This window comes from Globicephala melas, chromosome 13 (assembly GCF_963455315.2).
Source record: "Globicephala melas chromosome 13, mGloMel1.2, whole genome shotgun sequence".
Classification (NCBI taxonomy): domain Eukaryota; kingdom Metazoa; phylum Chordata; class Mammalia; order Artiodactyla; family Delphinidae; genus Globicephala; species Globicephala melas.
Genome location: NC_083326.1, coordinates 47,181,480 through 47,196,445, shown reverse-complemented (window position 1 = coordinate 47,196,445; position 14,966 = coordinate 47,181,480). Strand labels below are relative to the sequence as shown.

The following is a 14,966-nucleotide window of genomic DNA, read 5'->3' as shown; positions in this document are numbered from 1 at the left end:
TGCCACAGTCCTTTGAGGCAAGAGTTGTGTCACTTGTCCATTTATCATCACAATTGGGCAAGGAAATACCAAGAGGCACTTAAGTGGATCACCTGGATTCACTGCATAAAGTCCTCTTGGCCTTCATTGTGTAAAAGCTACCCTACCTATTCCAGTTGTCAGGTCAGTTACCCCTGTCATGATAATGACTCTTCTCTTTCCAGTTGATCACTGGACACAGGGACCCTGAAGTGTCCAAGAGGCAGCCATGGTGTCTAGTTTATAGGGACTCTTGCTATGTTCTTTGGTGAAAGTGTGTCCACTATTGGCAGGAATGGGAAGCACAGGATCCCCCAGTGGAACTTTGGGAGTAATGATAAGTGGAGCCGTTCATCCTTCTGCTCTTTGATTCCTTGGTTCTTCATATATTTGTCCTGTTGGGGACGTAGTACCATATAGAATTTTTTGATTCAGTGAGTATGCACTAAGTCTTAGAAGATGGAGGATAGAATTCCATCTTCATAGAGTATTGTTTCTGAGTTTGCACTTCACCTGTGTTTTCTGCACGCTGTCCTAATACTTTACTAGGCAGGCAGCTTCTGGATCATGCCATATTTGATATAATCAGTGGATCCCATGGTCATGGGATCACTGTTGTACTTCCTTTGCTGTATAGAAGGTACATCTTCTTGAAGCATGTTATGTGAAATCCCATGCTGTGGATCAAACATGGTGTTTGGTTTTTCAGAATTACTTAACCGTATTACTTCCTCTAACAGAGATGGTGATCAGTTAATTAAACTGTGATTTTAAACATAGTTTTTGTTGTTGTTGTTTTATTTTGTTGTTTTTTTTTGCTAATAATGGCTACCATTTATTGAGCACTTAATGTGTTTGACACTTTTTAAGTGCTTTACATCCCTCATCTCATTTCATTTCATCCTGTGACTATTCTGTAAGGAAGTGTTATCTCTATTTTATGTAGGTGAAAATCAGTTTAGAGAAGTTAAGAAATTTGCATGATTTCTGCTAATATGTAGCAAAGGGGGCATTTGAACCAAGGTCTCTATCTGACTCTGGAAACTCTATTCTTAATGACCTCTGTGCTGATTGTCTCAAACTGTAGGTTCTACTGCCCCCCTGCCCTTAGGTTATTCTGGGGAGATCACTGGGCCAAAGGGTATGAATTTAGGCCTACTGATAGCTGCTATGTGTTGTAAGAAATAATTATGTTTCTTAAAATGGGATTTTTTTTTTTGTTTTTGATCAGTCAGATGTGGACACCAAATAACACCACAGGAAGGTATATGAAAGTGAAAGAGACGTCCTATACTGACAGGTCCTAGAAGAGGGTGGCATGGAACGACATGCAGGGGGCCATATGGGAGGAGCACCGGGGCAGACTCAACCAAACAAGTGGGGATCTGAGAGGGAATGAGGACCTGGGGGCAAGTGCCTTTGTTGAGGGTTGGTATGGAGTACACAAGCAAAAGACGTGAGGGGATTTCATTGGTGTGTTTGAATGTCATTATGTCACAGTTGGGAGAGCAGAAAGGGAACTTGTGGCAGGGACCAGCCTTATCACACTGGTGCACCTGGTCACCTGGGCAAGGTGTTCACAGCCTGTTTGTAGGGATGTTGAGGCAACAGAAAAATACGAAGTTTGAAGAATTTACAATACAGTTATTTTATGAAAGGGGTTTCAACTTCCACAGTATTTTGAGTAAATCAGCTTTTTTATTGTATCTATTTATTAAAGATTTAGTACATATAGTTGTACTAAAATGGTATATATGTGTTGTTTAATTCTTTTCCTTGGGTTATTTTTCCATATATATGTCTACAGTTGCTATTTCCATGCAGGGTGTGTATAACTTTTCTTAATTTAGATTGATGCCTTTTTTAAGCTGAGTTGCTCCTTAGTGGTAGGCTAAGGCAGTAGAAATTATCAGTGAAGTTAGTGAATAATTTCTGTGTCCACTTTGAGAGGTAAAGCATCTCAATTTTAGGCATTTCTTGGAAATAAGGAGCTAGAACTTGGATGACTCTCCTTAAAAGGCAATTTAGTCTGTTTGTATACAATTAATTTCACTGACTCTTGTGTATTAATATAACTGATTTTCACAATTTACTTCACATATACCCCAGGTCTTTTCTCTCCGGTCCCCTAGACATGCCTAATCAGTGCCAGTGCAGTCTTGCAAAGCATGGAAATAGCGTTGCCTGGTCTAGAATATTGAGATTTATGATTGAGTTTAAAACAGTCCGTTCATTACGGCAGTGTGATTATATACATAGAGTAAGACCAGGATTGTGTATTTCTCCATGCCTCTTAAGAGTTGCAGGTATCTGGTAAGGTACGGGTAGTAGCTATATTAGAAAGAGTTATGAAGGACAAATTTTGTGCTGGAGACAGAATAAAATATTGACAAGGAAAGTAGGAGTGCCACAAATGCTTCTTCTACTCACAAAAAATAGGACTTTTTTCCTGAGCTCACAGTTCGTTGGGCCTTATTTTGCTTCATAAGGAAGAGGGACAGTACTCGCCTGAGGAACCCCTCCCATCAGTCCTGCGAGGTAATCATAGTCAACAGCTAAAGTTCGACATTACTTTCTTAAATATAGTAGTACAGAGAATTAGTGGTAGAGTATAAAACATACTCACTGAAAAAAGAGTATGTGTTTACTGTACATAAACCTAAGAATGTTTATTAGAAGATCTTCAAAAGGATTCAGAGGGAACTGTACAGTACTTGTCCTTGAAGAGCAGGACTAGGGATAGACTAAGAACGAGACTTCATTTTCATTGTTGTCTTTGAGATCTGTTAATATTTAATAAAATTACTAATTTAGGTATGATTTTTAATTTTACCTTTTTTGCTTAACATTTCATAAGTTTTCATCTTCATCATTAATCAGTGTTTTAAATTTCTTTCCCATTTTTTTACCTCCAAAACATTCTTGTCTAATATATGCTTCAGTCTTTCTAAAGTGGAAATTTTTTTTTTTTTTTTTTTTTGCGGTACGCGGGCCTCTCACTGTTGCGGCCTCTCCCATTGCGGAGCACAGGCTCCGGACGTGCAGGCTCAGCGGCCATGGCTCACGGGCCCAGCCGCTCCGCGGCATGTGGGATCTTCCCGGACCGGGACACGAACCCGTGTCCCCTGCATTGGCAGGCGGACTCTCAACCACTGCGCCACCAGGGAAGCCCTAAAGTGGAAATTTTTGATGTATATTTGAATTCACTTATATTAATTGTTGCAGAAAGAAAGTTTCTTGAGGGTAATAACAACCTGACCTTTTTGTGTTTTATGCCTGTAGAACACAAGTATTTAAATTAAAATGATGGTGCATTGTTCAGTTTTCTGTGTGAATTGTAAATACTATTCTCTCCCCTACCCTCAAACTTTACTCATGTTCTGTAACTTTTAGTGTTTGTCTTTAAAATAAGATTGTTGCTTTATCTCAGTCTGCTTGTCTAAATTATTACCCAATTTGCGATTTCTTATATTAAACTTTTTATCCTGCAGGTGGTGCTATAATCACACCTCACTTAATAGAGGATAGAAGAAACAACCGGAATTCTTTTCAGTGTGAAAATAAGATAATCACATTTTGTAATATTTGTTATTACAAATTACAAAGCTATTACTGTTTTTCTAATAGTCTACATAAAAGCAGCTTATCTGAATATGAGACGATCAATAGATCTCTCAGATTTATACTTAATAAAAAGCAGAATATTATAAAATAAATTCTATATTTTCTTACAAAAACTTACTACTTCAAATTTTTTTGGAGAAGTATTAATAATATTTGAGGACTACGTGCTTGGCAGTGTTTTTTAAAAACAATCCCAGGATAGTAGGTACCATTGCTGTCCTTGTTTTTTACAAACAGGAATCAGAGGGTTAGCAGGATAAAGTAACTTGCCTGAGGTCAACACTTGGGTGTCAGTGATAAATAGGTAGATAGGTGAGAATGAAACCCAGAGCTGCCAGAGTCCAGAGCTGGTAAATGGTGTTACATTGCCTTAGACTAGTAGAGCATAATATAAAAGCAAGGATGTCAAGATCCATTTGTAGTCTAAGTGTGAAATGAGGCACTCGCCATGATGCATATCATAGTAATACATCTCTCGATATCTACCGCTTTTACTTTCAGTCTGTGGCTGTGCCAACCAGTGTTGTCACAGTGACCCCTGCAAAGCCGTTGAATACTGTGGCTACCCTGAAGCCTTCAAGTTTGGGAGCGCCACCCACCCCCTCAAGTGAGCCCAGTCTCACAGCAGAGAACTCAGCCACTGCTCAGACTAGTCTTTCTCCGGTAAAGCTCTCCCTTGTACCTTACATAAAGAGAACTCTTTACAAATTTTCTTCAAGTATATTTTCTAGCTAACATTTGTGAGTGTTTGTTTATACTTCTATATTTAGACGATGCTAGAAAATGTGAAGAAATGTAAGAACTTCCTCGCAATGTTAATAAAACTAGCGTGTAGCGGGTCACAGTCCCCGGAGATGGGGCAGAATGTGAAGAAGTTGGTGGAACAACTTTTGGTAAGTTGGGACTATAAAAGCTCTGTAAGCAGCCGTAGAACATGTTTTAAATGAGAAATAAATATTTTTAAATGAGGTTTATCTTAAGTGCATTTTTGGATAACCTTTGCTTTTGCTTATTGAAAGCTTTGTAATGATTATAAATCTTAGACTAGTAAATCTAGTCTATACAGTCGTCCCTCAGTATCCATGGGGGTTGGTTCCAGGACCGGCCGAGGATACCAAAATCCACGGATGGTCAAGTCCCATAGTTGGCCCTCCCTATCTGTGGGTTCCACATCTGTGGATTCAACCAACTGTGAATTGTAAATATAGTACTACACCGGTCCTTAGTTGGTTGAATCTGCTCATGCAAAACATGGGGATATGAAGGGCCGACTGTATTACTTTATGTTTGCTAGTCTTGCTTCACTTAGCCTAAAAAAGAGCTTTGGAGAGAAGGTTGACTACTTGGTCAAGTAAAAACTTATTAGTATTTGGAGAATATTTGGCCTCATGAAAAGAGGTGGTTGGAAAAGTATTTTAAGAGCTTTTCTCCAGATCATTATGGATATTCTTTAGAGTCCACTGGTTTGTCTTGTACCCTGAATGGATCTTTCACCCAAATGTAACAGCTCACATTTGGTTGTCTGGAAAATAATTGATTCGCTGAGTTGTATAGATCTTCCAAATGTTGACAGATTTGTTCATTAAGATATCAAAAAATCATACTTGTAATCTAACAATCGCATCAGAAAATTTTTTCAGTACAGGGAAGCTGTACCGAAGCTTCAGGATTGTGGTTACAAATTTTCCAAGGATCAAGCTCAGGATTGTGGTTACAGATTTTCCAAAATTCTAATTTTGACTTGAGAGCTCTGATTTTTATCATTAGCAACAAAAACCATCAGTTGTTTTCCTTACAGTGACAGGCTTCGTTCGTTTGTTTGTTTTTTGAGAGAGTGTCTCTCAAAATACCCCAATGTGAATAACCACAGCTGGTTTGATATTCTTTCCAGTAAATGAAAAAAAAGCAGCTCGCTCAGCTAGCAACTCAGTCACAAAGTGCTTTTCCTTGAGTATCTTACTTTGGTCTACTGTATGTATGGTTCCCATTATTTTGCACACAGTATTTTTAAAAGATGTCTGCTGAAGGGTTAAGATTTAGTAAAATTAAATTTTACTGTTCTGTGAAGGACATTTTAAAGTGGAACTGGCTCTCTTTTTTTTTTTTTTACCACACATGCATAGCAATGCAGAGTATGACGACAACTATTTAAATTTTTTATCATTGCCTTTCTTGCCAGCAGTTGCTTTCGTACCATCAGTGCAAATCTCAGCACAGTGAAAAAGGCAAAAAAATGATTAGTATTAATGTGAAAATAATTTAGACCTCATAGACCCCTGCAGTGTTTAGAGTCCAAACCAGTACGGAAGGGTTCCTAAGTTCTTTGGAACAACAGCATATCTATTATTGTGGCCTTATAATAAAATACAGTCTAACCTCAGTTAAAGTAATTTAAAAATTGAGAAAAGAAAACAAAAAAAATCCAAGGCCCCCACACCAAATAACTTCCAATTTCCTACCCTAAGAAGTGTAGGACTCCTGTGTCTTTACTTCTTAATTGTTCTCAACAGACTGTAGTACTATCACCTTATCCAGTCAGCCAGCTCTTCTCTCACTTTGCTTACTGGGATCTTAAAAAGTAATAATCTCTTCATTGTATTCTGTATGAAAAAACATCTCTATGTTTATTTTGTAGGGGACATGAAAAAACTGCCCCTATTTAATGATAGACTTTGACTTTATTACTGTTCAAAGTTTGCTATATCTACAATCATGAACCACACACTTTTCCTCTTGTAAAATATTTGTAGACCTAAAAGTGTTTTCTTTCTTCCATTCCTCAGGATGCAAAAATTGAAGCAGAAGAATTTACTAGACAACTGTATGTTGAACTCAAGTCTTCACCTCAGCCTCACCTAGTTCCTTTCCTTAAGGTAGAGTTATGTGTTACTTTGAAGAAATAGTTTGAATTAGATTACTTTAAGGTAATTTAAAATCTGAATATTTCAATATGACAGCAATTGAATGTGAAGATAGTAACAGTAGAAGAAATCTCTCAGGGCTGTTGTAATCTGTAAAGCACATTCATAATTCATATTCTTTGCATTGGAACACATTGAGAAAACAGAAGTAACATCTCATTCATGAACATAACTTAATGATTATATTATTTGATGCTTGTATTCTCAAAGATTCTTAACTTTAAAAAAAATAGTGTCTCTGCTTTGTCCTGATGACTCTTATTCTCTTAGAAGTAGTAAACCACATGGTACCAAATTTAGTGGGAAAGCTATTATTATTATTTTTCTTGGAGGGAGGAAGCTATTATTTTTAAAAATTAATTTATATTGTTAGTAGACACACTCTTCTCTAAGATTTATTGAATTAAATAGATTTTGATGGAGAACAATAACTTTGATAACAAGAGCTTTGTTTGGCAGGCTGAAAAAATATATTCCTTTTGGATATTTTGAAGCTGAAAAGGAATTGAATTGAAATTTATAAAGTTATTAAAAACCTGAGATTTTAGTGAACCAAACACTCATCCCATATATTTTGAAATAATGGAACGAAGAGTTGCCTTTAGAAAAATTTGGCTTAATTATCTAGGGGAGATGAAAGAGACTTCATAGAGGAAGACTCTTTTTGATGCCTCATGAAAGAAGAGTGGGAAAGGAGATGGGGCACCACATTTTCAGAAGGCTATTAAAATAACTGGAAATTGTCCCTAGGAGGCTGACCATGTTGATTAGGAAGATGCCAATCATGTGACATAAAATGTGGCTAAAAAACTGAGAATGTTTTAGCCAGGGAAGACTTAATCTGGGAAGGGAAGGTTGAAGGGTCAGTGCAGTACCGAACATCAAATGACTAGAGGCCTGTTTTCGGGTGACCCTCTTGATTGAGAAGTTAGCTGCAGTTCTTCTTGGGTCCCTTTCAATGTAAAAGTTCTGTGAGCTGTAGGTGCTCTACGTGACACTGACAACTCTGTTTAGTGTATCTATGTTTCATACTCACTGGAGACACTGGGGGGGAGAAGGAGGGAAATAAGAAAGTACCTACTATGTGTTCTGTGCTTTGCTAGCTACTTCACTTATAATTTGCATTGTTTGGACTTAATTTTCATATCAGTCTTTCGACAATAGGTGCTAGATGGTATAGTATTTTCCATTTTGGAGATGAGAAAATTGTTTAAATTGACTTAACTTTTGATCAAACACACAGGTCTAGAATTTAGCCTGACTCTACTGGCTATGTAACACTCCCTTGAAGTTACTAAATATTACCATTAAGTACTTGCATTTTGTATCAGTTTTCTAAGGACTATTATTAAGCCTTATGTTTTTTTTTTGAGAATATTTTTTTCTTATCCTTGAGAGCTCTGGAGGTTGGACTTTGCATAGGGATAAGGGATTCGGCATTTAGACTTAACTCTGGCCAGGTGATCAAGAGATAATTTAGCATACATGTTTTTATTGTTGTCTCTTTAAGTCTTATTACTTTAACATTTCTTTCCAGTTGTGTTTTTCTCAGGTCTCCCCCATCTTAGATTTCTTGCTTAAATTTAATTAGTCAAATCACTTCATTTGTTCATGTATTTCCAAAGCAGCTTGTTTTCTACCTTTTTTTTTTTTTTTTTTTTGCGGTACGTGGGCCTCTCACTGTTGTGGCCTCTCCCGTTGTGGAGCACAGGCTCCGGACGCGCAGGCTCAGCAGCCATGGCTCACGGGCCCAGGCTCTCCGCGGCATGTGGGATCTTCCCAGACCGGGGCACGAACCCGCGTCCCCTGCATCGGCAGGCGGACTCTCAACCACTGCACCACCAGGGAAGCCCCTGTTTTCTACCATTTTTAAAGTTTGGGAAAAGAGCGTGAAAGACTTTTTGTTTCTTTCTTTTGATACTATTTATAGATATATATAATTGAAAACCTTCAGATTAAAATATTCTCAATCTATTTAAGTAAAAGAAGTAACTAGAAGGAAAGGGAAGAGAAGCAATAGTTCTCATTTGCTTCTTAAGTAAAGGCAATCTGACTGAATTTAAGTATCAAAACAAGGAAATCTTCCAAAACAGCTCATGAATTCACTGAAAGATAACCTACTAACCACCTCCTTTTTCATCTTGTTTTCTTACTCAAAAACAAAAGTAGATAAAAACCCCAGGGATGAAAAGGCAGAACCTTCTTTATAGGTTAAGCTGTTTTTATTTTTTTAGCAAGATACAAAGGTAGACTCCAACTTAAAACCCAGTCAGAAAATATTCTAGCTCAATTAAGGAAATTGACCTTCTTTCTATTAATTTTATTTTGATGTAAAGGCTGTTTCTACTCAAAGTTTGGAAGTTATTTAACAAAAACTTTTTATTTTAGATTCTGCTGTCCTGTAAACAAACTTGTAAATACTGAAGTTATGGGTGATCTATTATGGGGTTTAGATAAATACAAATAAGTAGGATACAGTGTTTTATTTTACCAAATTAATATTTGATACCAATTTGATACTGAAGTATATAAAATAAGTTTAATACTGAGACATAATAATTATTAATTGAAAAATGAAGCACTTCGGGGCTTTAAATTATATCCTGGATATTGACAGAATGTAAATGATTGATAACAGATTTCCTCAACTGAAACGTTGGTATACTTTTAATTTTATGTTGTACAGATAAGACATACAAAGTAGTTCTGTTTTACTAGAGCTCATTTATTTAGTTATCAGTGTTTTTTTTGTCCTGTGTTTCTAGAAAAGTGTGATTGCCTTAAGACAACTGATGCCTAACTCCCAGAGCTTTATTCAGCAGTGTGTTCAGCAGACTTCTAGCGAGGTGGTCATTGCTACCTGTACCACAACAGTAACGCCTTCTCCTGTGGTGACAACAGTAGTTTCCTCAGTCCAGCCTGAAAAGCCCATCATTGGTTCTGAAGCAGCAACATCTGGAACTGTGTCAGTGCAAACTCTGAATCCACTTGCTCCAGGGGGAGCAAAAACTGGAGTTGTGACACTTCATTCTGTGGGTCCAGCTGCTGTGCCAGGAGGAACAACAGCTGGAACTGTTGTGCTTCAGACTCCAAAACCGCTAGTGACATCTCTGCAGAACACAGTGACAGCAGTCTCACTTCAGCCTGAAAAGCCAGTTGTCTCTGGGACAGCAGTGACACTGGCCCTCCCCTCAGTAACTTTTGGAGAAACCTCAGCAGCAGCTGTATGTCTTCCGTCTGTGAAACCTGTTGTTACTTCTGCTGGGACCACATCTGACAAGCCTGTCATTGGCACTCCAGTCCAAATCAAACTTGCACAGCCGGGCCCCGTGCTTACACAACCAGCCAGCATTCCACAGGCAGTTAAAGTCAAACAACTAGTGAGTAACATTTCATTTCTTCCTCCATTTCTTCTTTTGAAAATTTCAGACATTCAGAAAACTGGCAAGACTAGTAAAATGAACCCCTGTGTACCCTTGACCAGGATTGACCAGTTGTTAACGTTGTACCATGTTTGCTTTGTCTCTCCCCCCTCTATTCACATACACAAACACACACGTAATTTTTTCCTGAACCATTTAAGAGTTGGTTACAGAAATTGACTTTGTGCCATTAAGTACTGTGTATCTCTTAAGGAAAAGGATTTTTTTTAGCATAACTGCAAACGTACTTATTATCACACATGGGTAGTTAATATTGGCACAATATTTACAGTTGTCCCAACAATGTCCTTAATAGCTAATTTTTTTCCTGATGTTTCTAGTAAAGAATTGCATATTACACTTGTCTTTTTTTTTTTTTTTTTTTTCAGGCTCCGTTAATCTAGAACAGTTCTCAGCCTTTTGTAGTTGTTCATTGTGGTGTACTATTTTAAGTGCCTGGGCCAGTTGTTTTGCAGAGTGTCCTTTATTTTGTTTTGTCTAATCATTTCCTCAAGACTAGATTCAGATTAAATATTTTTGGTAAGGTTATTACATAGGTGATATTATGGTAACATTTCTTTTAAAAATGTGCTGAAGGAAGAGAGAAGTGAGGGGAGTAGATGAGTAAGAAGTTGTGTTTCTTCCTAAACCCTATAGATTGGGAAGTTCTTGGGTGGAAGAAACCTGAAATTTTAGCTGTTTATCTGTTGGTGTTTAGATTTACTTCACTCAAGACATGTTTTATCGGAAGACTGAAAGTATTGTTAACCTGTGGAAGATAGTACATGGTGAATTAATTAAAAATCGTGTTTTTTAAGTAAAGTTCTCCCCTACCTTATACTGTAACAGAACTAACTGTTCTTTTGATTTTTGGTGATTGCCCTTGTTCTTCTTTGAAAACCTTCATGTTAAAGGCTGTGTTTTGAATCTCTTTGTTTTAGTTTTTTCTGCTTTTTGGAACAGTAAAATCTAAGTAAACTTCCCAGCCTTGTGTACGTGATCAGGAGAAGACATTAGTATCTGTGAATGATTGTCTTTGAGGCAGAGGGCAAGCTTTAGGTGTAGAATGAAAGAGGAAAGATCAGTTTGGACAACAGTCAAAACTCTTGGGTAGGTGGGAAGTAATAATCGTTTCCTGGGCGTTGATCTTTTTTCATCCCTTCCTACTCTGCAGTCTGATTTTCAAGTGGAGAAATGTACCTGCCTTGTGGCGTTTCTCTTGGGCGTCTGCATTTAATCTCAGAGACGAACCTTCTTTAGAAGCAGTGATTCTTAAACATCGATCTGAGTAGCCAGATTTGGGAACCATTGTAACTGTAATTGCCTTGGTGAAAGGTCTCTTTTGGTAGCACTTAAGAGTATTGAAATCCTCTTTATGGGTCATAGCTGATTCTTGAATAAATGCTAATCTTTATTGAAAATCTATAGCATATCCACCCCTAAGTGAAATAATACTTTATAGCTACATAGAGTCTTAAAACATGTCTTGTATGCAATATGGATTTTGAAATAATTTTGGTGAAGACAAGGCAGGGAGAAAACTAAGAATCCCAGAAATTGTAAGGGACCTATCCACTGGCACTCAACAAGTAATAGATCTCAGCCTAGAACCCAGTGTCTTTCCCATTAGATTCTGGCACTTATGGCAAGAACTTCTAGGTTTCTAGAGGGTCCTGAAATGGAAAACTGTCAGGTAATAACATCTTGACAGCATTTACATTTTATAGGCTTACCTTGTTATACATTAGAAACAGTTTCAATCAAGAAAAACATGTAACAAAATCCACTGGTAAATTTTAGGGATTTTTAAATTTCCTGCTCTCATTCTTAAAAGAATGGGGAATATATTTTCCTTGTGAATTCTGTTTTCTTGTTTGGCCTTTGTTTCAATTTTAGTCAACAAATTTGATGTCAGTATTCATATCTTCCTGTTTAAAATGGCAGAAACAGAGCAGCTAGACACTGAAGATGCATTGTAATCTGTTTTATAACAAATTTTTACCTGGGGCACAAAACAACATAAGCTGTTCTTTCTGTATGGCAATGCCACAGAGAGGATTGAACTAGGACATTCTTTCAAATCAGCTAATTTAGAAAATTAATGTTACTTAAGTTTGAATTAGTGTTACTCAAGTAATTTAAGAATATCATCAGTGAGTTCATTATAAACCATAGTCCAGTTTAATCCTAGGTCTGTCTAAGTGAGGAGGAAAACACTCCAGGTGCTAGAAACATAAGAAAGTATTCAATGCAGCTTGTAAGAAATATGGTAAATAATTATTTAAAATACGAGAATTGCCACGCTAGTTCAAATCTGCGGCCCATGTAACTCAGGATGCAATCTCCAAAAGTGGTCTGAACAGTAGAAGTATGGCTGTGTTTTTCAATGTTAGGTATAAAATTTGTGTGATTTATTTCCTTTAATAATCATGAATTTAAAAATCCCTGTTAATACTTTATCTTTTTCTAGCTTGTCCAGTTTTCCTAAAGAGTTGTATAGGTTTCCTGACTTCTTGATAAGATGTTTTAAATATCACACTTTCAAGGTATGAGAATCCTCTTAATCTGCCATTGCAGGGTTTAGATTTTGTACAGTTATTATTTTATGAAGTATATGTTTTCATTCCATATTAAAGAGACCCTCCTCCCAATTTTTTAAAAAAAATTTAGATTTATGACCACATGTTATCTTTTCTATCTCATGGATTTTTTTATATGTTACCCTCTGGGGATCTGCTAAAGTTCTCATCAAGTAAATTAGCTAGGATTGTTCACACTTTCTTTAGGTGTAAATTTTTCATTTTGTACCGGTAGTTCAACATAGTGCTTTGTATATCTTGGTCCTCAAATGCTTGAATTGTTGAAATATGGACCTAACCAGTAGTTCCCGGATTTCATCTAAGAATCTAATTCTTTTAAATGATTAATCTTATTGGTTGTCTACCAATTCTGGCATAGCAGCTATTATAGGATGTTATATACTACAACTAAGCAGAGCTTGACATTTTTACCTTTTTTAGAAAGTTAATGAAAGAGAGTGGATGAATTGGATTAGAATCTACCAGTGGTGGATAGATAATAAGTAGAAGCTTTCAGGAGTTTTGATGCTTAAAATTTTCCTTACGATATTGGTGAAAAAATTATTTTACACATAATTGAGCAAAAGCTAAATTTAATTTAAATTAAACGTTGTCATAGTAATTCAGTTTAAATGTAATTAGAAAAGTTAATTTAATTTAAAAGAGCTAAATTTTAATGTCTCATCATTTTTTAAATTAAATTTTGATAAATTTTAATAACTAATTTTAACACAAAAAATTAATAAGCTTCTCAAATCCACATGTGTGAACAAAACTCATGAATGAGAAAGGAAATTCAAAATTCTGGGTTTCTGTTTTTAGAAAAAAGGTGTATAGTTTTAGAGAGTAAACTGAATACTGTTACTCTTAGTAATCGTGTGTGTGTGTGTGTGTGTGTGTGTGTGTAAAATCTTTTAAAAAATTTTTTATTTGGAGATAGGGCAGGAAGTTGTAGTATTATCATAGATATATTTTCCTTATTTCAGATATATATTTCCCCAGGTGACTATTACTTGCATTTCTTTCTTAACAGAATTGTAGACATTTGATAAGTAAGTGGCCAAGTACGTTCAACAATCATTCTCCAACTATTACTGTTTTGTGGATATAAGAGAAAAACAACTAATTATCAGTATATTATTAATGTAATTTTCAGTTTCATCGAAGTAAAACTGATCTCCTAAAATAAATTGACCCAGAATATTAGAAAAAATTTGTTGTTGTTGCATCATATTTTTGTCTCGTACCTAATTATTTTGAAGTAGGGAATCATTAAAGGATTTCAGAATACACATTTTTATATGAAATGCTCTGTGAGGCTTGACTCTGCTGATTGTCTCTGACTTCACTTCTCACTGAAGAAGGAGAAACATTTTCAAGGTATAAATTTCAGTCTCTGAGTGTGCTGGTGGCCACTATTTTTGTTAAAGAAGTTGAAATTAAAATTGAGTGGGAAACAAAACAAGGATTATTGTTTTATTGGGTCAAGTAGTTCACTGTCAGTTTCATATTGGACTGATCTACTGCGATCCAGACTTAAGTAATCAGTTTGTCTTTTTTTTCTTTCTTCTTAGCATGCTGTTAAGAGTGACAGGAGAGGTAGAATTCAGTTGTTGATTGTCAAATAGGACTAATGAAAGATTTGGTAAAGAGGCTGAATCCAAGTAAGGCCTACTACCCTTTATTTTCCATATATAATCAGGAGTTGCGTCGAAAAATCTTCATGGACTATAATTTAGTCAGGGTTCATATAGTAGTCTTAATATATAGGTTGATTAATGCCAGTTCATTTAAATTTAATTGAAGAATATATTTTTTTTAGGTTTTAGTTTGGTGAGGATACATTAGAATTTATGGAAAATAGACTATTTAGAGACAATATTTACAGTGTGTATGTTGTCTTATTTTTGCCTTATTCAAGAAAATGTTTTATTATGAAAATTTCCAAACATAGCAAAGTTGAAGTTTATAGTGAACACCCATATACCAACCACCTAGATTCCACTATTTACAGTTACTATACTTGATTTATCCACCCATCAATCTTAATTTTTGATACATTTCAAAGGTTTCTTCCTAAAAAAATTAAACATTAATTTTAATGCATGCATATCATTAACTACCAATCAATATTTGTTTACTCTTTTCTTCCTTTTAACTAAAATTTATATTCAGTGATGTGCACAAATTTTAAATGTAACATTGGATAAGTTTTGACAATGCTTACCTCTGTGTAACTCAAACCCTTTCAAGATATGGAGTGTTACCATCACCTTGCAGTTAGTTCCCTTTTGTCCCTTCCCAGTCAGTCCCCACCTGTGTACCTCCAGAAGCAATGACTCCCACAGATTAGTTTTGCTTGTTGTTAAAGTTCATATAAATCATCATACAAATAAGCACAT

At 36.0% G+C, this 14,966-nt stretch overlaps 1 protein-coding gene across 2 annotated transcripts in view; it reads left to right on the top strand.

The window, feature by feature from the left end:
* The window catches only part of TAF4B (TATA-box binding protein associated factor 4b), a 116,518-nt gene that overhangs the window by 14,369 nt on the left and 87,183 nt on the right, over positions 1–14,966 (top strand). For both annotated transcript variants that reach the window (XM_030876449.2, XM_060310361.1), the window contains exons 4-7: positions 4,144–4,305; positions 4,413–4,535; positions 6,426–6,515; positions 9,329–9,943. In XM_030876449.2, coding sequence (XP_030732309.1) covers positions 4,144–4,305; positions 4,413–4,535; positions 6,426–6,515; positions 9,329–9,943 — 990 coding nt within the window. The remainder of the gene's footprint in view (positions 1–4,143; positions 4,306–4,412; positions 4,536–6,425; positions 6,516–9,328; positions 9,944–14,966) is intronic.